This window comes from Nannobrachium achirus (assembly GCF_963921795.1).
Source record: "Nannobrachium achirus genome assembly, chromosome: 22".
Classification (NCBI taxonomy): domain Eukaryota; kingdom Metazoa; phylum Chordata; class Actinopteri; order Myctophiformes; family Myctophidae; genus Nannobrachium; species Nannobrachium achirus.
The window spans coordinates 53,423,148-53,447,658 of NC_137829.1; the positions used below are offsets into that span (position 1 = coordinate 53,423,148).

Here is a 24,511-nt window from a genome sequence, read left to right on the forward strand (position 1 = left end):
TAAAACTTCAACGTGTTAATGTTGAAAGTGCACATTTTGTTATTAATGAATTACAAGCTTTAAGCTGCTGGAAAAGCTTTGATAATGCACTTCATTGTAATGTTTTTATTTCTCCCAAATCTGTGGGCATCTTCATGTATGAATACAGCCTTAACCCTGCAAGGCCCAGCGTTGCTTTTTGGCAACGTTTTTTAAATCATTTTTTAAAAAATGTTATAGTTAGTTTTCCTGTTCTTTTTTTACATTAACTCATACCTCGCGATCCCCGTAGAGACCGTAGATTTCCCGCTGTACCGCGCTGCCATGCCCGTAGAGCCCGCAAAGTTTAATTAGCTTTAATCATTATGAAAGGATTAAAAGTATTAGTGCAGATTTTCGCTGATTCTGGCTCTTTAGGCCCGCCCCCCTAACTGTATCCGGTCATTTCCGGTCTGGACCGGATCCAGCTTTCCGTATCCAGTCTGAGCCTGGGCCATAGTCCCGCCTCCATTGGTTTACTGTGTAACAGAAGTGGAAGCTACTGGGCGATGGAACGCTCGTTTTTCAAACGGATTTTTGCGTTTGGAAACTTTGATCCAGTCTCTACACGCCTGGATTATGATCCCCGCACATATCGTGCGTTTTGTGCGCGAACGTGTCCACGTGTTACCATAGCGCACAGTTGTCTTTTTTCAATGCTTTTTCATGTAAACACTGGCTGATAAGCAGAGATACAGCGTGGCAACGGATATGTCTTTTTCAATGGGGTTTTTTGTATTCGAAAGCTTGTCACCGAGTCTACACGTCTACTAGATGAGTCGCGCACAGATTGTGCACGATGCGTGCGCGTGCCCACGTTAAAAGGTAAGGACAATTTGGCAGCTGCTTACTACAGCTATGTTTAAAATGGCAGAGAAAAAGTTAACATCACCATTAAATCCTATTTTTTATTATTACAATGCCATTGGCCACGATATTTGCATATAAATACCCCCCACAGGGGCTGACATTCACATCTCCAAGAGAAGTTGAAATTCCAGCGTCTGGACGAACAACATCTCACTTTTTAACTAAAGCTATTCCTCACTAAAACATAAGTAAAATGCCTGTAATATATTTTTTCGTGATCATTAGAATGTCTAGAACATGTACATATGTTATTTTTGTGAAAAATATCCCCAAAATGCAAATTAGAGCATGATTTATGATTTATGGCTATAAAACCTTACAAAAACATTATTAATTTTTTAACATTACATTTTCCTGTGATTAGGACTCCTACAACACCATCTGATTTTTTTTTGGATTTTTTTTGGCCAGTAGAAATTAATTCGGGCCTTGCAGGGTTAAGGGTCACACCGCAATATTCTAATTCTGCCAATGCAGCCGCGCACAAAAAGAGTTTATCTTGGTGTGATCATGCCCTTCTTAGACCTTTATTTATACATTTTCTTCTTCTTTCCTTGAACTCATCTTACGAATGTGTGGTAGGGCGGAGGGCAGCTGGAAATGAACGAAATGAACTCAAAAGGACATCTGTCTTCAAGGGAGGACATTGCCCACTGCCATGTGATACCACAGAGTGACTACATTTGGGAATACGGGGATCCATCGTCAAAAACAGCAGATTTTGTGTTGATGACATACAGTAGACATACAGTAGACAAGGAAGAAGTTGCCAGCACTGGAGGAATCTCCATTTTACATGATTGTATTTACCTCACTGGACCTCGCTGGTCTTGGTCAGTGTTATCAATACATGACATGCAGTAAACAGGGCATGAATGGACACAAGACAGACAGAGATGTCCTGCTTTGTCCTGTAATAGAAGGAGTTCCAGGCCCGGGCTGCACTGATCCGGACACCCTAGGCTGCAAATGGAGTTCTATTGCAGGGGTTTTCAAAGTGGGTGACGGGGCACCCTGGGGTGCCGTGACGGCAGTCCAGGGGTGCCGCGAGATAACTCTATGATATATGGAATTTATTTGGACACTATTTAATATTTAGAGTCATTTTAAACTTGAAGTACAAAGTTATTTTCTGTCAGTTATAACCAAAATGGCTGTTATCGCAACGTTTTCCTCGCAACATAATCACTAAAATATCATCACTGTCGGGCAGAAACCTCGTATCTCCGAGTTTCAAATGTGTACGTCTTTTGGTAAAGCAAAGCCCTGCTTCATCATACAAGACTGTCGCACAAAACTAGTGAAAACAGCCGATCTACAAGCACACAACGCCTCGCAATGAGAGGCGCTGTGTGCTTGTAGATCTGCTGTTTTCACTAGTTTAGTACAGTTTTTAGATGATAAATACAAAACGAACGGTTTTGGACATACAAGGTTTCCACCCGACAACGACAATATGCTATAAATATAAGGTGCTGGGAGTGAAAATTGTAATGTAGGGGTGCCTCGGATTTAAAAAATATTCATGGGGTGCCCTGAGACAAAAAAGTGTGGGAACCCCTGCTCTATTGTGCCCTCTATCACTTCTCTTCTATTGGTGTAGACACAAAGTAATGCCTTAACTCTTAGTGCTTGTCAGGGTGGGTGGGGGGGGGGGGGGGGTGGGTGGGGGGGGGGGGGGGGGGGTCCCTAGTTAAAATATGATTCTTTTGGGGGTCGCGGCCTGAAAAGGTTGAGAACCCCTGCTATAGGCAACACACTATTGCGACTCGAGTCACAGTAACCACACCTTTCTAGTTATAATAATTGTTATTATCATTATTCTTACACACTGGCCATAGCTGATGGAAGCTGGCTGACTCCTCCCACAGTGATCTCCTACATGATGGAAGCTGGCTGACTCCTCCCACAGTGATCTCCTACATGGTGTGGCTCCTCCCACAGTGACCTCCTACATGGTGTGACTCCTCCCACAGTGACCTCCTACATGGTGTGACTCCTCCCACAGTGATCTCCTACATGATGGAAGCTGGCTGACTCTTCCCACAGTGATCTCCTACATGATGGAAGCTGACTCCTCCCACAGTGATCTCCTACATGATGTGACTCCTCCCACAGTGACCTCCTACATGATGTGACTCCTCCCACAGTGATCTCCTACATGGTGTGGCTGACTCCTCCCACAGTGATCTCCTACATGATGTGTCTGTGCTAATGAAGTCCACAGAGGAGTAATTAGCAGTCGGCCTGATTAGTGGGAGCCTGTGACAGTCCACCGTGTCATTAGCTTGTCTCACAGTCCAGGTGTTCTCATCACAGTCCAGGTGTTCTGATCACAGTCCAGGTGTTCTCATCACAGTCCAGGTGTTCTGATCACAGTCCAGGTGTTCTCATCACAGTCCAGGTGTTCTCATCACAGTCCAGGTGTTCTGATCACAGTCCAGGTGTTCTGATCACAGTCCAGGTGTTCTCATCACAGTCCAGGTGTTCTCATCACAGTCCAGGTGTTCTCATCACAGTCCAGGTGTTCTGATCACAGTCCAGGTGTTCTCATCACAGTCCAGGTGTTCTCATCACAGTCCAGGTGTTCTCATCACAGTCCAGGTGTTCTCATCACAGTCCAGGTGTTCTCATCACAGTCCAGGTGTTCTCATCACAGCCCAGGTGTTCTCATCACAGTCCAGGTGTTCTCATCACAGTCCAGGTGTTCTCATCACAGTCCAGGTGTTCTCATCACAGTCCAGGTGTTCTCATCACAGCCCAGGTGTTCTCATCACAGTCCAGGTGTTCTCATCACAGTCCAGGTGTTCTCATCACAGCCCAGGTGTTCTCATCACAGTCCAGGTGTTCTCATCACACCATATGGTACAGAAAGGTGGGTTCATTTTTCATCGCGTACGACCGTACGTGTTCAACAAGTTGGTCTCGCTCATCCCCACGTCTGCAAGAGTGCTGGCCTCAACCACTGCCTGGGGTCACAGTCTGATTAAAACAATGCTGCCACTAAAGGAAAGCAGGATGGATTGTTTAACTGTGTGTGTGTGTGTGTGTGTGTGTGTGTGTGTGTGTGTGTGTGTGTGTGTGTGTGTGTGTGTGTGTGTGTGTGTGTGTGTGTGCGTGCGTGCGTGACTGTGTGTGTGTGCGCGTGTGTGTGTGTGTGCGCGTGTGTGTGTGTGTGTGCGTGTGTGACTGTGTGTGCGTGTGTGTGTGTGTGTGTGTGTGTGTGTGTGTGTGTGTGTGAACCAGTGATTCTCAAAGTGCGGTACGGGGACCCCCAGGGGACTTTGGTGGTGGGGGGACCCCTTTAGTTGAGAGAGAGATGAAGCAGGGACCCCCACAACCTGTTCATAGATTCCATATAGTTTCATAGTTTGACAGCACAATCATCAGTGTATTTTGGATTCATATCAATTTGTGTTTTCATATATTTAACCACTTGAACCGTAAACACTTAATAAAGTTGACCTTTCACTCTGTACTTAGTCTGCTCTTTTTCCCCTCTCCACCGAAGCTCTTTGCTGAAAATAGCTGATGTACAAGCTCACAACGCCTCGCAGCACGAGACGCTGTGAGCTTGTAGATCGGCTATTTTCGGCTAAAGTTCTCCGAATATTGACACTAGGGTTCAAGTGGTTAATATAAAAAAGTAGAAAAAAAACTTTCTATCACTCAAAGATTTGGAGGACCCCCTGTAGTAACTCTGAGGAACCCCTAGGGGTCCCGGACCCCCTGTTGAAGACCCCCTGCACTAGGTCTCAAAGTTAACAAACAAGGCGTATTGTGTAAGTGTGTTTCCATAAGAGTCGTTTCTTTGTACGATGCAGACCTGAGCCCTGAGCTCTAATCTGGGTTATCTGGCTGTAATCGGCTTTAGCCCACTACTACTCTCACAGTGCTCTGGTCTGGTCTCCCCCGGGCAGGGGCGTCACACCAAATTCTGGGCCCTGGGTACAAGGATTCACTGCGGGCCCCCCATGAATGTTAACTATTGAAAAATAGCAGATATACAAGCTCACAGCGCGGCACCGAGTGCCGCGCTGCGAGCTTGTAGATCTGCTATTTTTGAAAAATTGTGAAAATGTGTGCAAGAAACCTATGTTTCCATGTCAGTGGTGCTCAAACATTTTCATGTGAAGGACCCCATAATGATATGTATTTAGCCACGGACCCCTATCTCAAAATATTTTGTTCCAGGGACACCCCAGAAGCAAAATTTGAGTTACAAATGTTCGCTTAAAAAATACATATATTCAAAGATTTGCAAAAATGTTCACGACTTTTCAAAAATAGCAGATCTACAAGCTCGCAGCGCGGCACTCGGTGCCGCGCTGTGAGCTTGTATATCTGCTATTTTTCAATAGCTAAAGTTATTAGGGCCCCTCCAACTTTGGCCCTGGTAACTCAGTCCCACTTTCCTACCCCTTGTGACGCCCCTGCCCCCGGGACCCGGACACATAAAGAGGGGGACAAACCAGTCCTAGCGTCACGTCATAGATAGACGGACTCCCAGACAGGCAGAGCGGTTCATAGATAGACTGACTCCCAGACAGGCAGAGAGCTTCAGTAGAGACTCTATCACTCATTCTGTAGACAGAGGGTCACTGACTCTCCCGTCCTCTGCGCTCACGATGGCTGACTCTCCTGGAATGACTTTGTCAGAGCGGACGGCAGCAGCTGTGCCTGCAGGGAACCCCAAGAAGATCCTAGATTATATGGAGGGATTCCTCGTCTCAAAGGTAAAAGCACTACACACAGATTATATGGAGGGATTCCTCGTCTCAAAGGTAAAAGCACTACACACAGATTATATGGAGGGATTCCTCGTCTCAAAGGTAAAAGCACTACACACAGATTATATGGAGGGATTCCTCGTCTCAAAGGTAAAAGCACTACACGATGCATGTCTTGTAGACCTTTTCTGGCCGTGACCCCCAAAATAATCATATTTTAACTGGGGACCCCCCACCCTGACAAGCACTAAGAGTTGAGGCATTACATTTTGTCTAACATGGTTCTATTGTGAAAATAGCAGATCTACATGCTCACAACGCCTCGTGTGTTCTGGCGTTCTGCCTCTAATATTTGACAATTTGGCCAATGTTTAATTTGCAATTTTACAGGTATTAAAAAGTCCTTAAATTGCCACTTTAGAAGTGTGCAGATAGATACCCTCTATAAACTTTATGTTGGTTTGTTTACTGTTGAGCGAGAAAACAATGTTTCACATTAAGTTAATCATCTGGGGACCCCCCAAAATAATTTGGGGACCCCCTGGGGGTCCTGACCCACAGGTTGAGAACCACTGTTGTAGACTAGAGCAACACTTCCCAATTCCCAGTTCAAGGACCAGGCAGGTGCACACATAGACATCAAAGGGGGCTTGAGCCCCTGTCCTTTTATCCGTCTGTAAAAAGTGCCCTCTCCCAGTTTTTTTTGCAGTTTTCACTATGGTGAAAGAAATGAAAACGCCCCCTCTTTCCATGCCATACCCGAGGGCAGCATTCAAGAGAATTGCCTTGTTCAAACTCCCTTGAACTTGAATGCAGCATCTTCCGTTGAAAGAATTGTCCTCTCCGTGTAGAAATCCATGCTGTTATGCCAGTATCTTCAGTATTCACTTGATTATGCTTTAGGACCGAAAATAGCCGACCTCCAAGCTCACAACGCGACGCAGTGCGATGCGTTGTTTAAAAAAAAAGAATAATAATAATTTTGCTGGGGACCCCCTGGAAATACTGTTTCTGTGCCGATTGCAAAACTAGTTACCAACCCCCTGTTGGCAATCACTTTGGTTGCTTTAGGCTGTACTGATGGTCATGATGATCTCACAGGGGAGAAGTTAGGGCTCCTTAAGAGTCTTTCTCAAGGACACTTCATTAATAGAATATTGGATGAGCCGGGGTTCAAACTGCCTAACTTCCAATTCCCAACCGGTGTCTCAAACAGTTATGGCCCCCGAAGTGTCATACACTGCTGGGTACAGGGTTTAGGTGCACATATTTGATACAGGGTTTGGGTCGTATTAAAGACCCAATGAAATGACTATTTGGGGTATTTTATTTTGAAGTTTCAGTTTGAAAAGGAAGCCTGTGTGTTTCTGAACCAATCCGAGGGGACCAGCCCTTCAGGCGATGGGATTTATAATCTGAGTAATGGGAGTAATGGGAGCCAGCAATGGGAAACAAACAGGTGAATGTAATCAAAGGTTCATTTATATGCAAGCGGACCTGTCTATGTCATCACTTTTTGAATTTCTGTTCATAGGAAGTAATTAAGAATGGCCTATTTAGGGAGCTTTGATATAAATATACACAAAAATTGTTTATTTAATTTTTTTTGGCATCTAGTGTTGGGTATGGCCATATTATCACTACAGATATGCTCTAAAAGTGTGAAAAACATGTTTTTGATTTCACCCTGTCTTTAACTCTATCCACGCTTTGAACGTTCCCGTTCGCCCCATTTTTGACGGCGGCGCAATGCCAATTGTACGTTCTTTGGCTCGTTCTTTTGTACCTTGGTTTGATGTCTGTAAACTGATGAGGGGTCGCGCGGGTGTGTACCGTAGAGACAGCGCCCGTAAAAGTACTCTCAAAAACCCACTGGACGTTAGCATAAAATGGTAAAATGGTAAATGGTGCATTTATATAGCGCTTTTAATCCAAAGCGCTTTACATAGATTGTGCATTACATTCACCCATTCACACACACATTCATACACCGGTGGCGGAGGAAGCCATGCAAGGCACCAACCTACTCACCAGGAGCAATTAGGGGTTCAGAGTCTTGCCCAAGGACCCTTTGACATTAACTCAGGGGGAGCCCGGATTCGAACTGGGAACCCTTCGGGATTTATACCCTTCGTGCTCTAATACCATTTTCTCTACCCCTGAGCTATGCCATGTTATTTTCTCTGGATCTATTGCTCTGTAGCGACTGAGCTGCCTTGACCTAGGGCAGTCTACTGCGGCCATTTTCACATTAATTCTTGCATGAGGCTGCCCTCTACTGCTGGTAGAGCCATGGTACACCTATTTAAGGAGAAAATAAAATAATAATTATGAAAAAAATAATAATACATCTTTGTCTATAACATCGCAAAGGTAAGGTGCTTTTGCTGGCACAAAACCCATTAATAAATAACAACATCTGGCACTGAAAAAGTTAATTGTGGGCTCGCCTGAAAGGCGAGAACACCATGTTATCTTCATTATTGCCAGACCCATGAAATGGGTAGGCCTATACATAAGCAAATGTCGGTCCGGGTTTTCTATATAAAGGGTATATATGATGATGACATGATGATGACATACCTACAAAAGGCATGATGTCATAAATGATGATGACAGACAGGGGGTCTGGCTGGCACAACCAGGTTGACCTGGTCTAGTTTATTTACCAAGTTCCGCCGCAGACAGTACAAAGGCAGGGCCCTTAGCCAATGAGGGTTAGGGAACAATTGGCGGAAACACATCTGGGAGTGGTGTTAGCTGGAGGATTGGTTGAGCTTCACATGACAGTTAACACGCTGCAGAATATAGTTACGTTGGCAAACATAAGAAATTAAGGAAAAACAAAAAGAGTTTTTATCGTGGGCTCGCCCGCCTATTTCCGTCGCAGACAGTTGGCATTTTCCGCCACAGACAGTAAAAAGGCAGAGCCACTAGCCAATGAGGTGGCATGATTGTATTTGAGTTCCGTCGCTGACAGTATAAAGGCAGGGCCCTTAGCCAATGAGGTGTAATTGAGGTGTGGAAAATCTGGGAGTGGTGTTAGCTGGGGTATTGGTTGAGCTCCCCTTTGGGGGGAAATATATAATGAGTTCTGCCGTATATTTTTCTGCTGCTTGTTAACATGGTGACATGTTGTTTTGTCTGCACACTGTGTGCAGTAGGGACAACGTTTTCCATTCTAACTTGGTCCTCTGTTGTTCTCTTGTCCAGACACTCTTCACAGCATGCGAGCTGGGGGTGTTTGACCTGCTGCAGGGCTCACAGCGCCCCCTGTCTGCGGTGGAGATATCCCAGACGCTAGGAGCCAGTCTGGATGGCATGCAGAGACTGCTGGCTGCCTGTGTCGGGATGGAGCTGCTCAATGCACACAGCCAGGAGCAGGGACAAGGTCCAGGACAGGACCAGGACCAGGACCAGGGACAAGGTCCAGGACAGGACCAGGACCAGGGACAAGGTCCAGGACAGGACCAGGACCAGGGACAAGGTCCAGGACAGGACCAGGGACAAGGTCGGTACAGACGTTTCCCTTCACCTTCTACATAGAATCAGGCACGTGCACACACACATAGACATCAAAGGGGGCTTGAGCCCCTGCCCTTTTATCCGTCTGTAAAAAGTGTCCTCTCCAGACCATGAATGCAGTTTTCACTATTTCAAATGCCCTCCTTTCCATGCCATACCTGAAGGCAGCGTTCAAGAGAATTGCCTTTGTCCAAACTCTCCTGAACTTGAATGCAGCATCTTATGGTGAAAGAATTGCCCTCTCTGAGTAGATTCGTTACGCCAGTATCTTCAGTATTCACTTGATTATGCTTAGTTCAGTGTGGTATCAAGCACGAAAATAGCCGACCTCCAAGCTCACAACGCGTCGCGTTGTGAGCTTGGAGGCCTGCGGATAAAATGAGTAGCAGAAACACATAAAGAGCAATAACAGGTACAATGTCATTGGTCATTGTACTCTCAGAGTTAAGGGGGTCCCTGCAAATAAAACATTGAGAACCACTAGTCCTAGTCATAGTGAATCAGTCATACATATAGAGTTGGCATATAGTCTCTCTGTAGTCTCTGTAGTCTCTGTAGTCTCGCGTGGCCAGACTGTTGCCTCCGCGATTTGGGCAAATGCTCCCAGCATACAGTCTGGCAAACGGAAATAGAAACGATGAGTGTGAGATAAAGTGGATGTGACGCAACCGCTCCCTTGGTGCAGTAGCAATAACATGTCCTACTGGAAGCGTTATGTCTCCTTTCAATATTTCTGGGGGCGTTATTTCGTCTTTCTCTGGTGTTATTGGTGTTACCTCCATGATGTTTTCAAATGTTTTCTTAAACTATACACCCATAACAAGAATAGGCCGCTCGAATGACTTTGTCTGAGCTATTGTGTTTCTGTTATGTTTCCAATGGGACTACAGTTCAGTGCAGCAGCGGCTACTTCCGATACTCGCCGTTCGGGACCTGCCGTTCCAGACTCTATAGCATTAGGAGATTGCTACGCAAGACTAGAGTTGGCATAACGACCAAACTTGGGTGAAAAAGAAAACAGGACCAGTAGTACAAATTACACCCATTTCCCTTTATGTGTCAACATTGTATCCATAATTCCCCCAGGGATACAGTATGTCCAGATCATATTTCCACAGACATATCACTGCGTAGAAATTAGTCTGGAATCTCTGTATGGAACCTGCATTTCTAAGGGGCGAATAAAAAAATGCCTCTGCTGATAAACCCGCCGGCCCTGATTGGTGCGCCACAACTTTTGGGGCAGGGACATCCAATCGCAACCAAGCGGAGCCTGGCCAAATCTGCAGAGGGCTAAAATTATTATTCTTTTTGACTGGCAGATTGGCCTGGTTTCCAGGGTACAACAATGTGAGCTTGTAGATCTGCCCTCACTCATTCAACTGCTATCCACCTCTCCTTCCCTCTCTCTCTCTCCCTGTGTGTGTGGGTGTCTCTCTGTCTCAGTGTGCTACAGTAATTCGGAGCAGGCTGGTGTGTACCTGACACGCAGCAGCCCTCTCTCTCTCTACCACTCCATCCAGTATAACTCCAGGACCATCTACCTCTGCTGGCATTACCTCACTGACGCAGTCAGGTCAGTAGCATTACCTGACCCATGCTGTCAGGTCAGTAGCATTATGCTGTCAGGTCAGTAGCATTATGCTGTCAGGTCAGTAGCATTATGCTATCAGGTCAGTAGCATTATGCTGTCAGGTCAGTAGCATTATGCTGTCAGGTCAGTAGCATTATGCTATCAGGTCAGTAGCATTATGCTATCAGGTCAGTAGCATTACCTGACCCATGCTGTCAGGTCAGTAGCATTATGCTGTCAGGTCAGTAGAATTATGCTGTCAGGTCAGTAGCATTATGCTATCAGGTCAGTAGCATGCTGATACTTTTACCTTTGTGCAAAAGTTTATAAAAATCAAACCTCGGTTCGAAGTGAAGCGGTGAATTTTTTGTCTATGTGTTCTAGAGCTATGAAATGTGTGTTCTAGATCTATACATTCTATGTTCTAGATCTATACTTTCTATGTGCTTAGTTCTATATTTTTACGAATTCTGAATGAATGAATGATTTTGTCTGGAGGGCCAAATTGGCATGTGAAGCTTGATCAATCCTCAATTGGTCAAGCATGCATGGGACGGGACATGTACGGGACAGACAAAATTGACCAATCAGATGGCGGGACATGTACGGGACAGACAAAGCCACACCTTGGAAGCGGCTTTCACCGCTTCAAAAAGCAGGTTCACTGGCCTACCGGTCCAGGCACATACCACATAGGCTCTGATGCCTGACAGCGTGTTGCGGGTTCAAGTCCCGATCCCGACGACCTTTGCCGTGTGTCACTGCCCATCTCTCTCTCCATCTCCTGTCAGTCTACTGTCATATCAATAAAGACCTGTCAGTCTACTGTCCTATCAATAAAGACCTGTTAGTCTACTGTCCTATCAATAAAGAACTGTCAGTCTACTGTCCTATCAATAAAGACCTGTTAGTCTACTGTCCTATCAATAAAGACCTGTCAGTCTACTGTCCTATTAATAAAGACCTGTTAGTCTACTGTCCTATCAATAAAGAGCTGTCAGTCTACTGTCCTATCAATAAAGACCTGTTAGTCTACTGTCCTATCAATAAAGACCTGTTAGTCTACTGTCCTATCAATAAAGACCTGTCAGTCTACTGTCCTATCAATAAAGAGCTGTCAGTCTACTGTCCTATCAATAAAGACCTGTCAGTCTACTGTCCTATCAATAAAGACCTGTCAGTCTACTGTCCTATCAATAAAGACCTGTTAGTCTACTGTCCTATCAATAAAGACCTGTTAGTCTACTGTCCTATCAATAAAGACCTGTCAGTCTACTGTCCTATCAATAAAGAGCTGTCAGTCTACTGTCCTATCAATAAAGACCTGTCAGTCTACTGTCCTATCAATAAAGACCTGTTAGTCTACTGTCCTATCAATAAAGACCTGTCAGTCTACTGTCCTATCAATAAAGACCTGTCAGTCTACTTTCCTATCAATTTAGAACTGTCAGTCTAATGTCCTATCAATAAAGACATAAAAGCCCCAAAACAAATATTAAATTGGACCGAGAACAATTGCTTATAGCAACCGTACTTATAGAAAGGTGCAATTATGGGAAATTGCAAGTGTGGTTGCACTGACACAAGTCGCCAGGAATCCACTGGGAAGTGAATTCCATCCCATTTATATTAATATTGTGATGTCAAGTAAATCATGACCAATCCTGTCTGAATCTGATTGGACATTATATTGTCCAAGATATCTGGCCTTACAACCCAGATAAGTTCAGTTAAAAGGCTAACAAAAAACAGATTCAGTTTAGCTGGCATAAAAGTTCTCTGACCTAGAACAATAGAGTGAACAATAGAGTGTTGCCTATAGCAACAACACTAATAAGGGTAATAATAATAATAATAAATATAGCTGCAAGCAGCGATAAAGTGGCCAAGGCATAAATAGCAGGAAAGCAAAAAGGCATCAAGGGAAAGCAAAGAAGAAATCAAAGAAAAACTGGAAGCAGTGTTCTTCCGAACAGGTCTCCGGCAGGTCAGGTGTTTTTTTTTTTTGCCTAGTGGTGACTATAATAGGCCAAAGTCAAAAGGGTACCACGTGTTCTTTGGCCTTTCACGGCAATCGGACGCTGCATGCGGGATTTGAGGCATTTTGTTCCAAAAATGGGTTTTGCAAAAATTGACCCGCTGGTGGCGCTATAACAGGCCAATGTGAGAAGGGTGGCATCTGTTCCTTGGCCTAGTGGGAATGTGCATGCAAAATCTCACACAAATAGCAGGCTGCGTTTGAGACATTTTGTTCAAAAAGGAGCAATCCTGCAAACCTTGGAATTCAATGTTAGCCAATTAGATAGAATATGATATTGGACAAATCCATCATGATTACATCACTGTAGAGATACTGTGTGCACATTTGTGTGATTATCGGATAAAATCTGAAGGAGTAATATCGAAGAATGCATTTTCGGCCTTCTGGTGGCGCTATAAATGACAGAGACTCTGCCGATTTTACACTAATCGGCATAGTTATTGGTGAAAGCACAAATTGACCTCTACACAACATGTATGCAAAAGACTATATGCAACAGATATAAAATAGTTCCAAAGAACTCCTCAAGGTTTTAACTCAATCTTTATTTTCCAACTTTTTCATTAGTTGTCTTTGTTGAAGAGTTGGTCATCAGGTTGTAAACCTTCAAAACAGAGGGTTAACAACCTAGCCATTTTCAGGCATGTCTTTTAAATCACAATGTTTTCAAATAATTCAAGTAGTAAACGTCTTCAAATAAAGTTTTTAAACATTAAGTATTGTAAAGTCTGAACCCAAACCAGCACACGGAAACAGTTCTCAAGGTGAAAACGCAATAAGCGTTGTTTTATTCAATGGGGCGTTCCCCTAAAACATGAAATAAAGTTCTTCACAAAACCGGGGCTTTTAACACGTCTTCAAATAAAGTTTTTAAACATTAAGTATTGTGAAGTCTGAACCCAAACCAGCACACGGAAACAGTTCTCAAGGTGAAAACGCAATAAGCGTTGTTTTATTCAATGGGGTGTTCCCCTAAAACATGAAATAAAGTTCTTCCCAAAACCGGGGCTTTTAACTCAAAATATGCTTCTTTCCAGAACTTAACAAACAGGGGTTACATTCGAAACATATGTTTCACAGTATGCTGTTGCTTCCATTAACACATGCCATTTCTCTTCCAAGACTCAGATGCAGCTCCTAATTTGCCTACAATGGGAACAGATAGAACCACCATTAGCAATGTGGCAAAATACAGAGCAAATGTGCGACAGAGGAGAACATAGTGGAGTTTTGCTTACTGCTCGATGGAAGAGTCCCTTCGAGAGCCAGCTACACAGTGAAGCAGAGCTCGGTGGTTAAGAGCAAAAACATTTGGATTGCCTGACTCGGAGAAGCTGTGTTGCGGCCAGGTGCTGACAAATCAAACTGATTGCAACAAGCAGCCATCTTAGCTGCTGCATTCTGGGAAATGTAGTTTTTTCTGAAAACCAAGCAAAGCCATCAGTTAGATTCAGTTCACATGCAAAAAACAGGGCCTGGATAAAAAAAATAAGAAAAATCAACTAATCAGCCGATCTACAAGGTTAAAACAAAATAAAGTCAACAGATCTGCTGATTTGGAGGTTGTGATTTGCCATCCAATTTGCGTGATTTTAGGCCAAAATCTGTAGGAGCAGTGTTGTAAAATGTGTTTTGCAAAAATCTGTCTGATGGTGGCGCTAGAGAGGGGCATGTGTGAAATCAGGGACGGAGGTTGTGATTTGACAATCAATTTGTGTGATTTTAGGCCAAAATCTGTAGGAGCAGTGTTCGCAAATGTTTTGCAAGAATCGGCCTCATGGTGGCGCTGGAGGGCCATGTGAGAAATCAGGCAGCCAAGGAGTGTGTGCAAAGTTTGGCATGGATAGGGGCAATGGTAACGGAGATATGAATAGGGCAAAAGTATGATGTCACACGGACAGAGTGACAGCCGGTGGAGGTTTCGATAGTAACTGCGACCTAACAGTCGCAATAATACTCACATCTCTTTAGTTAAATGCTTACATTGAAGAAAGAGATGAGGCCACACCCCAAACAATAGTGGACACAGGCAATAATCCACAACTGCACACTCCTGACAATATAAAACACATTCTCACTGTAAACGATAGAACCAAAATAACACAGTAAAACGGTAAAAGAGACCATACAAAATACAAGCAAACAGTCTTACCGGTTAACAGAGCAGCACACACTCAACTCAGCAGTGTTTTGTTCAAACTGTTCAGATGGATTCAATCGGCCGACGCCCAACAAGCAACCATCTTAGCTGCTGCATTCTGGGAAATGTAGTTTTTCTGAAAACCAAACAATTAAGATTCAGTTCACAGGCAAAAAAACTAAAAAAATCAACTAATCAGCCGATCTACAAGCTTAAAACTAAATAAAGTCGACAAATCTGCTTATCTACAAGCAATAATTACATTACCGAAATGAATCTTTTTACATTCCAATCCCAAAACCAGAAACAAACATTTCCGAGCCACATGTTCACTTACCAATTATCTTAGTCACGCAGCCTCAGTGTCAATATCAGAGTTGGTCAGGTGGATCTAAAAGCAATATAGTGTGGGTTAAATATAAATGGAGTAATGCTGTTAGAAATTGGAATAGTCTTGAAATGAAATGTGTACAAACCTGCAGCAGCTCCAATGAGGTTACTGAACAAACTGAAAAAAGACTGGCTTTATACAGGGTGTGGTGATTACGAATGCTCTGCAGCTGTGACTCAGGGACCGTGGTCAAAACATTGCATGCGAAAAATAAGAATATATTCCATTTGAAAAATAAAATAAAATGACTGTAATTCCCGCTGAACCGTGGGTTACAAGTGCACAAGTGCACAGTGCACTAACCTACATTATTGCAAAGTGTGATTTAAATGTGACTTTGAATGTATGTTTTAGAGGCAGAAGAATAACGCACGCACGCACGCACGCACGCACGCACGCACGCACACACACACACACACACACACACACACACACACACACACACACACACACACACACACACACACACACACACACACACACACACACACACACACACACACACACACACCTGTGCCTAACCATTCTGCATTAGAGGTGGGATTTATGGCTATTTGAAGTGAGACAGTACCATCGATCATAAAATGTGTGTGTAAATTAAGCTACCTTGACTTTTGTTATTCATAAAACACCTAAAAAAAACAAGCAGGCAACAATGAACTCGCTCCTCCACTTGTTCTCTCTCTCTCACTCACTCACTGTACTCAGTCAGTACTCAGTGGAGTAGCAAGGAGATGTTGAATTGGGGGGAGGGGGTCTCCCCCCCAAATGAACGGCTCTCTACTGCGCGAACCGGATCCCAACGTTCACTTCAAAGAGCCGTTCAAAAGATTTGATTCGTTCGCGAACGTCCCAGCTCTATTCTGCATCTAGCCTAAGGACCAGATCATGGGAAAACCCTACTCACGTCAGGGTGGGGGGTCCCCAGTTCAAATATGATTCTTTTTGGTTTCAGTGATATTTGGACTTACCCTCTACGGTAGTTCATCATGAAAATGTTACTTTGCATGTATGTTTTAGAGGCAGAAGAATAATTTGCATACAACTTGCAATGTTGATTGAACTATTAAAAAAGCATGTTTCAATGTTTAAAAAATCCGATCTGACAGATCTTTAGATATTGGTCCAAAGTTCATGTAAAAAAAGTTCCGTGCACATGACGCGAAAGTTCCGGAATAAAAGCGGGTTTAAGTGTTTTACGAACTGCTCCAAAAGGCGGAAAATCGAAGGGCGGAGCTTACTTAACAAAGACACAGATGTCTTCAGCTTGAGTCAAGGCACGCGTGTAAGCAGGTTGCATGTCTTCAAACGAAACGAGGCATGACTTATGCCCCTTTAAAGTTTGAGTTTTCAAACGCTTCGTATAGCGCCCCCCTTTGGCCAATTGGAGTAAGATTGCTTTCAGTGATATTTGGACTAATCCTCTACATATTTGCCAAATGCCATGAATGTGTCACTTTGCATGTATGATTTAGAGGCAGAAGAATAATTTGCATATAACTGCAACATTGAGTGAATTATTAAAAAATAATGTTTCGCTTTAAAGAAAATCCGCCTAAGTTTTCAGACCGTATTGGTCCAAAGTTCATGTAAAAAAAGTTTCGCGCACATTACGCGAAAATCCCAGGAGGAGATACATTTTTACTGTTTTTCATATAATTCAAAATTGTGGGAGAAGTAAAGGTCAGAGGTCAAAAGTCAGAGCGTAAAAGTTGTTCGGCATGAGGAGACGCATAAGTGTATACAGGTTCCATTGCTGTACCTGAAACAGGGCATGAGCTACACCAGTTCAAAGTTTGCACTTTCGAAGGCTTCCTACAGCGCCACCCTTTGGCCGATTGTTGCGAGCTTCGCGTTTTAGCCGTTTGGCATGGTCCTCTGCCATACTGCCATGAACGTGTCACTTTGCAGTATGATTTAGAGGCAGAAGAATAATTTGCATGAAACTGCATTATACGGTTAATTATTAAAAAATAATGTTTTGCTTTAAAGAAAATCCGGCTAACTTTTCAGACCGTATTGGTCCAAAGTTCATGTAAAAAAAGTTTCGCGCACGTTACGCGAAAATCCCAGGAGGAGATACATTTTTACTGTTTTTCATAGAATTCAAAATTGTGAGGAGAAGTAAAGGTCAGAGGTCAAAAGTCAGAGTGTAAAAGTTGTTCGGCATGAGGAGACGCATAAGTGTATACAGGTTCCATTGCTGTACCTGAAACAGGGCATGAGCTACACCAGTTCAAAGTTTGCACTTTCGAAGGCTTCCTACAGCGCCACCCTTTGGCCGATTGTTGCGAGCTTCGCGTTTTAGCCGTTTGGCATGGTCCTCTGCCATACTGCCATGAACGTGTCACTTTGCAGTATGATTTAGAGGCAGAAGAATAATTTGCATGAAACTGCATTATACGGTTAATTATTAAAAAATAATGTTTTGCTTTAAAGAAAATCCGGCTAACTTTTCAGACCGTATTGGTCCAAAGTTCATGTAAAAAAAGTTTCGCGCACGTTACGCGAAAATCCCAGGAGGAGATACATTTTTACTGTTTTTCATAGAATTCAAAATTGTGGGAGAGGTAAAGGTCAGAGGTCAAAAGTCAGAGCGTAAAAGTTGTTCGGCATGAGGAGACGCATAAGTGTATACAGGTTTCATTGCTGTACCTGAAACAGGGCATGAGCTACACCAGTTCAAAGTTTGCACTTTCGAAGGCTTCCTACAGCGCCACCCTTTGGCCGATTGTTGCGAGCTTCGCGTTTTAGCCGTTTGGCATAGTCCTCTGCCATACTGCAGAGTTTCGTAAAAAGCGACTGCACGGTCTAGCCGCTAGAGCAAAAGTGGCGGAAGAATAATAATAATAAATATAGCTGCAAGCAGCGATAAAGTGGCCAAGGCAAAAGCATCAAGGGAAAGCAAAGAAGACATCAAAGAGAAACTAGAAGCAGTGTTCTTCCGAACAGGTCAGGTGTTTTTTTTGGCCTTCTGGTGACTCTATAACAGGCCAATGTGAGAAGGGTGGCATCTGTTCCTTGGCCTAGTGGGAATGTGTGTGCAAAATCTCACACAAATAGCAGGCTGCGTTTGAGACATTTTGTTCAAAAAGGAGCAATCCTGCAAACCTTGGAATTCAATGTTAGCCAATTAGATAGAATATGATATTGGACAAATCCGTCATGATTACATCACTGTAGAGATACTGTGTGCCCATTTGTGTGATTATCGGATAAAATCTGAAGGAGTAATATCGAAGAATGCGTTTTCGGCCTTCTGGTGGCGCTATAAATGACAGAGACTCTGCCGATTTTACACTAATCGGCATAGTTATTGGTGAAAGCACAAATTGACCTCTACACAACATGTATGCAAAAGACTATATGCAACAGACATAAAATAGTTCCAAAGAACTCCTCAAGGTTTTAACTCAATATCTTTATTTTCCAACTTTTTCATTAGTTGTCTTTGTTGAAGAGTTGGTCATCAGGTTGTAAACCTTCAAAACAGAGGGTTAACAACCTAGCCATTTTCAGGCATGTCTTTTAAATCACAATGTTTTCAAATAATTCAAGTAGTAAACGTCTTCAAATAAAGTTTTTAAACATTAAGTATTGTGAAGTCTGAACCCAAACCAGCACACGGAAACAGTTCTCAAGGTGAAAACGCAATAAGCGTTGTTTTATTCAATGGGGCGTTCCCCTAAAACATGAAATAAAGTTCTTCCCAAAACCGGGGCTTTTAACACGTCTTCAAATAAAGTTTTTAAACATTAAGTATTGTGAAGTCTGAACCCAAACCAGCACACGGAAACAGTTCTCAAGGTGAAAACGCAATAAGCGTTGTTTTATTCAATGGGGCGTTCCCCTAAAACATGAAATAAAGTTCTTCCCAAAACCGGGGCTTTTAACTCAAAATATGCTTCTTTCCAGAACTTAACAAACAGGGGTTACATTCGAAACATATGTTTCACAGTATGCCGTTGCTTCCATTAACACATGCCATTTCTCTTCCAAGACTCAGATGCAGCTCCTAATTTGCCTACAATGGGAACAGATAGAACCACCATTAGCAATGTGGCAAAATACAGAGCAAATGTGCGACAGAGGAGAACATAGTGGAGTTTTGCTTACTGCTCGATGGAAGAGTCCCTTCGAGAGCCAGCTACACAGTGAAGCAGAGCTCGGTGGTTAAGAGCAAAAACATTTGGATTGCCTGACTCGGAGAAGCTGTGTTGCGGCCAGGTGCTGACAAATCAAACTGATTGCAACAAGCAGCTATCTTAGCTGCTGCATTCTGGGAAATGTAGTTTTTCTGAAAACCAAACTAAGCCATCAGTTAGATTCAGTTCACATGCAAAAAACAGGGCCTGGATAAAAAAAATAAGAAAAATCAACTAATCAGCCGATCTACAAGGTTAAAACAAAATAAAGTCAACAGATCTGCTGATTTGGAGGTTGTGATTTGCCATCCAATTTGCGTGATTTTAGGCCAAAATCTGTAGGAGCAGTGTTGTAAAATGTGTTTTGCAAAAATCTGTCTGATGGTGGCGCTAGAGAGGGGCATGTGTGAAATCAGGGACGGAGGTTGTGATTTGACAATCAATTTGCGTGATTTTAGGCCAAAATCTGTAGGAGCAGTGTTCACAAATGTTTTGCAAGAATCGGCCTCATGGTGGCGCTGGAGGGCCATGTGAGAAATCAGGCAGCCAAGGAGTGTGTGCAAAGTTTGGCATGGATAGGGGCAATGGTAACGGAGATATGAATAGGGCAAAAGTATGATGTCACACGGACAGAGTGACAGCCGGTGGAGGTTTCGATAGTAACTGCGACCTAACAGTCGCAATAATACTCACATCACATCTCTTTAGTTAAATGCTTACATTGAAGAAAGAGATGAGGCCACACCCCAAACAATAGTGGACACAGGCAATAATCCACAACTGCACACTCCTGACAATATAAAACACATTCTCACTGTAAACGATAGCACCAAAATAACACAGTAAAACGGTAAAAGAGACCATACAAAATACAAGCAAACAGTCTTACCGGTTAACAGAGCAGCACACACTCCTCAACTCAGCAGTGTTTTGTTCAAACTGTTCAGATGGATTCAATCGGCCGACGCCCAACAAGCAACCATCTTAGCTGCTGCATTCTGGGAAATGTAGTTTCTGAAAACCAAATAATTAAGATTCAGTTCACAGGCAAAAAAACTAAAAAAATCAACTAATCAGCCGATCTACAAGCTTAAAACAAAATAAAGTCGACAAATCTGCTTATCTACAAGCAATAATTACATTCCCGAAATGAATCTTTTTACATTCCAATCCCAAAACCAGAAACAAACATTTCTGAGCCACATGTTCACTTACCAATTATCTTAGTCACGCAGCCTCAGTGTCAATATCAGAGTTGGTCAGGTGGATCTAAAAGCAATATAGTGTGGGTTAAATATAAATGGAGTAATGCTGTTAGAAATTGGAATAGTCTTGAAATGAAATGTGTACAAACCTGCAGCAGCTCCAATGAGGTTACTGAACAAACTGAAAAAAGACTGGCTTTATACAGGGTGTGGTGATTACGAATGCTCGGCAGCTGTGACTCAGGGACCGTGGTCAAAACATTGCATGTGAAAAATAAGAATATATTCCATTTGAAAAATAAAATAAAATGACTGTAATTCCCGCTGAACCGTGGGTTACAAGTGCACAAGTGCACAGTGCACTAACCTACATTATTGCAAAGTGTGATTTAAATGTGACTTTGAATGTATGTTTTAGAGGCAGAAGAATAACGCACGCACGCACGCACGCACGCACGCACGCACGCACGCACGCACGCACGCACGCACACACACACACACACACACACACACACACACACACACACACACACACACACACACACACACACACACACACACACACACACACACACACACACACACACACCCCTGTGCCTAACCATTCTGCATTAGAGGTGGGATTTATGGCTATTTGAAGTGAGACAGTACCATCGATCTGGCTCACTAAAAAGAGCCGTTCAAAAGACTGGCTCATTTGTCTCGTTGTATATTTATATATTTTTAAGAAGAATTTGTTTAAACATGAATCCACAAGGTGGCACCACATTCCTCTGCTGACAGTTGAGATCACAATTTAGTATTTACCCTTTTCATAAAATGTGTGTGTAAATTAAGCTACCTTGACTTTTGTTATTCATAAAACACCTAAAAAAAACAAGCAGGCAACAATGAACTCGCTCCTCCACTTGTTCTCTCTCTCTCACTCACTCACTGTACTCAGTCAGTACTCAGTGGAGTAGCAAGGAGATGTTGAATTGGGGGGAGGGGGTCTCCCCCCCAAATGAACGGCTCTCTACTGCGCGAACCGGATCCCAACGTTCACTTCAAAGAGCCGTTCAAAAGATTTGATTCGTTCGCGAACGTCCCAGCTCTATTCTGCATCTAGCCTAAGGCCCAGATCATGGGAAAACCCTACTCACGTCAGGGTGGGGGTCCCCAGTTCAAATATGATTCTTTTTGGTTTCAGTGATATTTGGACTTACCCTCTACAGTAGTTCATCATGAAAATGTTACTTTGCATGTATGTTTTAGAGGCAGAAGAATAATTTGCATAAAACTTGCAATGTTTATTGAATTATTAAAAAAGCATGTTTCAATGTTTAAAAAATCCGATCTGACAGATCTTTAGATATTGGTCCAAAGTTCATGTAAAAAAAGTTCTGTGCACGTGACGCAAAAGTTCCGGAATAAAAGCGGGTTTAAGTGTTTTACAAACTGCTCAAATTGGCGGAAAATCTAAGGGCGGAGCTTACTTAACAAAGACACAGATGTCTTCCGCTTGAGTCAAGGCACGCGTGTAAGCAAGTTGCATGTCTTCAAACGAAACGAGGCATGACTTATGCCCCTTTAAAGTTTGAGTTTTCAAACGCTTCGTATAGCGCCCCCCTTTGGCCAATTGGAGTAAGATTGCTTTCAGTGATATTTGGACTAACCCTCTACATATTTGCCAAATGCCATGAACGTGTGACTTTGCATGTATGATTTAGAGGCAGAAGAATAATTTGCATAAAACTGCAACATTGAGTGAATTATTAAAAAATAATGTTTCGCTTTAAAGAAAATCCGCCTAAGTTTTCAGACCGTATTGGTCCAAAGTTCATGTAAAAAAAGTTTCGCGCACATTACGCGAAAATCCCAGGAGGAGATACATTTTTACTGTTTTTCATATAATTCAAAATTGTGGGAGAGGTAAAGGTCAGAGGTCAAAAGTCAGAGCGTAAAAGTTGTTCGGCATGAGGAGACGCATAAGTGTATACAGGTTTCATTGCTGTACCTGAAACAGGGCATGAGCTACACCAGTTCAAAGTTGGCATTTTTCAAAGGCTTCCTACAGCGCCACCCTTTGGCCGATTGTTGCGAGCTTCGCGTTTTAGCCGTTTGGCATAGTCCTCTGCCATACTGCCGAGTTTCGTAAAAAGCGACTGCACGGTCTAGCCGCTAGAGCAAAAGTGGCGGAAGAATAATAATAATAAATATAGCTGCAAGCAGCGATAAAGTGGCCAAGGCATAAATAGCAGGAAAGCAAAAAGGCATCAAGGGAAAGCAAAGAAGAAATCAAAGAAAAACTGGAAGCAGTGTTCTTCCGAACAGGTCTCCGGCAGGTCAGGTGTTTTTTTTTTTAGCCTAGTGGTGACTATAATAGGCCAAAGTCAAAAGGGTACCACGTGTTCTTTGGCCTTTCACGGCAATCGGACGCTGCATGCGGGATTTGAGGCATTTTGTTCCAAAAATGGGTTTTGCAAAAATTGACCCGCTGGTGGCGCTATAACAGGCCAATGTGAGAAGGGTGGCATCTGTTCCTTGGCCTAGTGGGAATGTGCATGCAAAATCTCACACAAATAGCAGGCTGCGTTTGAGACATTTTGTTCAAAAAGGAGCAATCCTGCAAACCTTGGAATTCAATGTTAGCCAATTAGATAGAATATGATATTGGACAAATCCGTCATGATTACATCACTGTAGAGATACTGTGTGCACATTTGTGTGATTATCGGATAAAATCTGAAGGAGTAATATCGAAGAATGCATTTTCGGCCTTCTGGTGGCGCTATAAATGACAGAGACTCTGCCGATTTTACACTAATCGGCATAGTTATTGGTGAAAGCACAAATTGACCTCTACACAACATGTATGCAAAAGACTATATGCAACAGACATAAAATAGTTCCAAAGAACTCCTCAAGGTTTTAACTCAATCTTTATTTTCCAACTTTTTCATTAGTTGTCTTTGTTGAAGAGTTGGTCATCAGGTTGTAAACCTTCAAAACAGAGGGTTAACAACCTAGCCATTTTCAGGCATGTCTTTTAAATCACAATGTTTTCAAATAATTCAAGTAGTAAACGTCTTCAAATAAAGTTTTTAAACATTAAGTATTGTGAAGTCTGAACCCAAACCAGCACACGGAAACAGTTCTCAAGGTGAAAACGCAATAAGCGTTGTTTTATTCAATGGGGCGTTCCCCTAAAACATGAAATAAAGTTCTTCACAAAACCGGGGCTTTTAACACGTCTTCAAATAAAGTTTTTAAACATTAAGTATTGTTAAGTCTGAACCCAAACCAGCACACGGAAACAGTTCTCAAGGTGAAAACGCAATAAGCGTTGTTTTATTCAATGGGGCGTTCCCCTAAAACATGAAATAAAGTTCTTCCCAAAACCGGGGCTTTTAACTCAAAATATGCTTCTTTCCAGAACTTAACAAACAGGGGTTACATTCGAAACATATGTTTCACAGTATGCTGTTGCTTCCATTAACACATGCCATTTCTCTTCCAAGACTCAGATGCAGCTCCTAATTTGCCTACAATGGGAACAGATAGAACCACCATTAGCAATGTGGCAAAATACAGAGCAAATGTGCGACAGAGGAGAACATAGTGGAGTTTTGCTTACTGCTCGATGGAAGAGTCCCTTCGAGAGCCAGCTACACAGTGAAGCAGAGCTCGGTGGTTAAGAGCAAAAACATTTGGATTGCCTGACTCGGAGAAGCTGTGTTGCGGCCAGGTGCTGACAAATCAAACTGATTGCAACAAGCAGCCATCTTAGCTGCTGCATTCTGGGAAATGTAGTTTTTCTGAAAACCAAGCAAAGCCATCAGTTAGATTCAGTTCACATGCAAAAAACAGGGCCTGGATAAAAAAAATAAGAAA

The 24,511-nt window shown here is 42.9% G+C and overlaps 1 protein-coding gene across 1 annotated transcript in view; it reads left to right on the forward strand.

The window, feature by feature from the left end:
- Nucleotides 1-5,516: 5,516 nt before the first annotated feature.
- The window catches only part of asmt (acetylserotonin O-methyltransferase), a gene marked incomplete at both ends in the record, with an annotated part of 78,688 nt that continues 59,693 nt past the window's right edge, over nt 5,517-24,511 (forward strand). The window contains 3 exons of the mRNA XM_080753503.1: nt 5,517-5,624; nt 8,832-9,009; nt 10,590-10,719. Of these exons, the coding sequence (XP_080609629.1) occupies nt 5,517-5,624; nt 8,832-9,009; nt 10,590-10,719 (416 nt within the window). The remainder of the gene's footprint in view (nt 5,625-8,831; nt 9,010-10,589; nt 10,720-24,511) is intronic.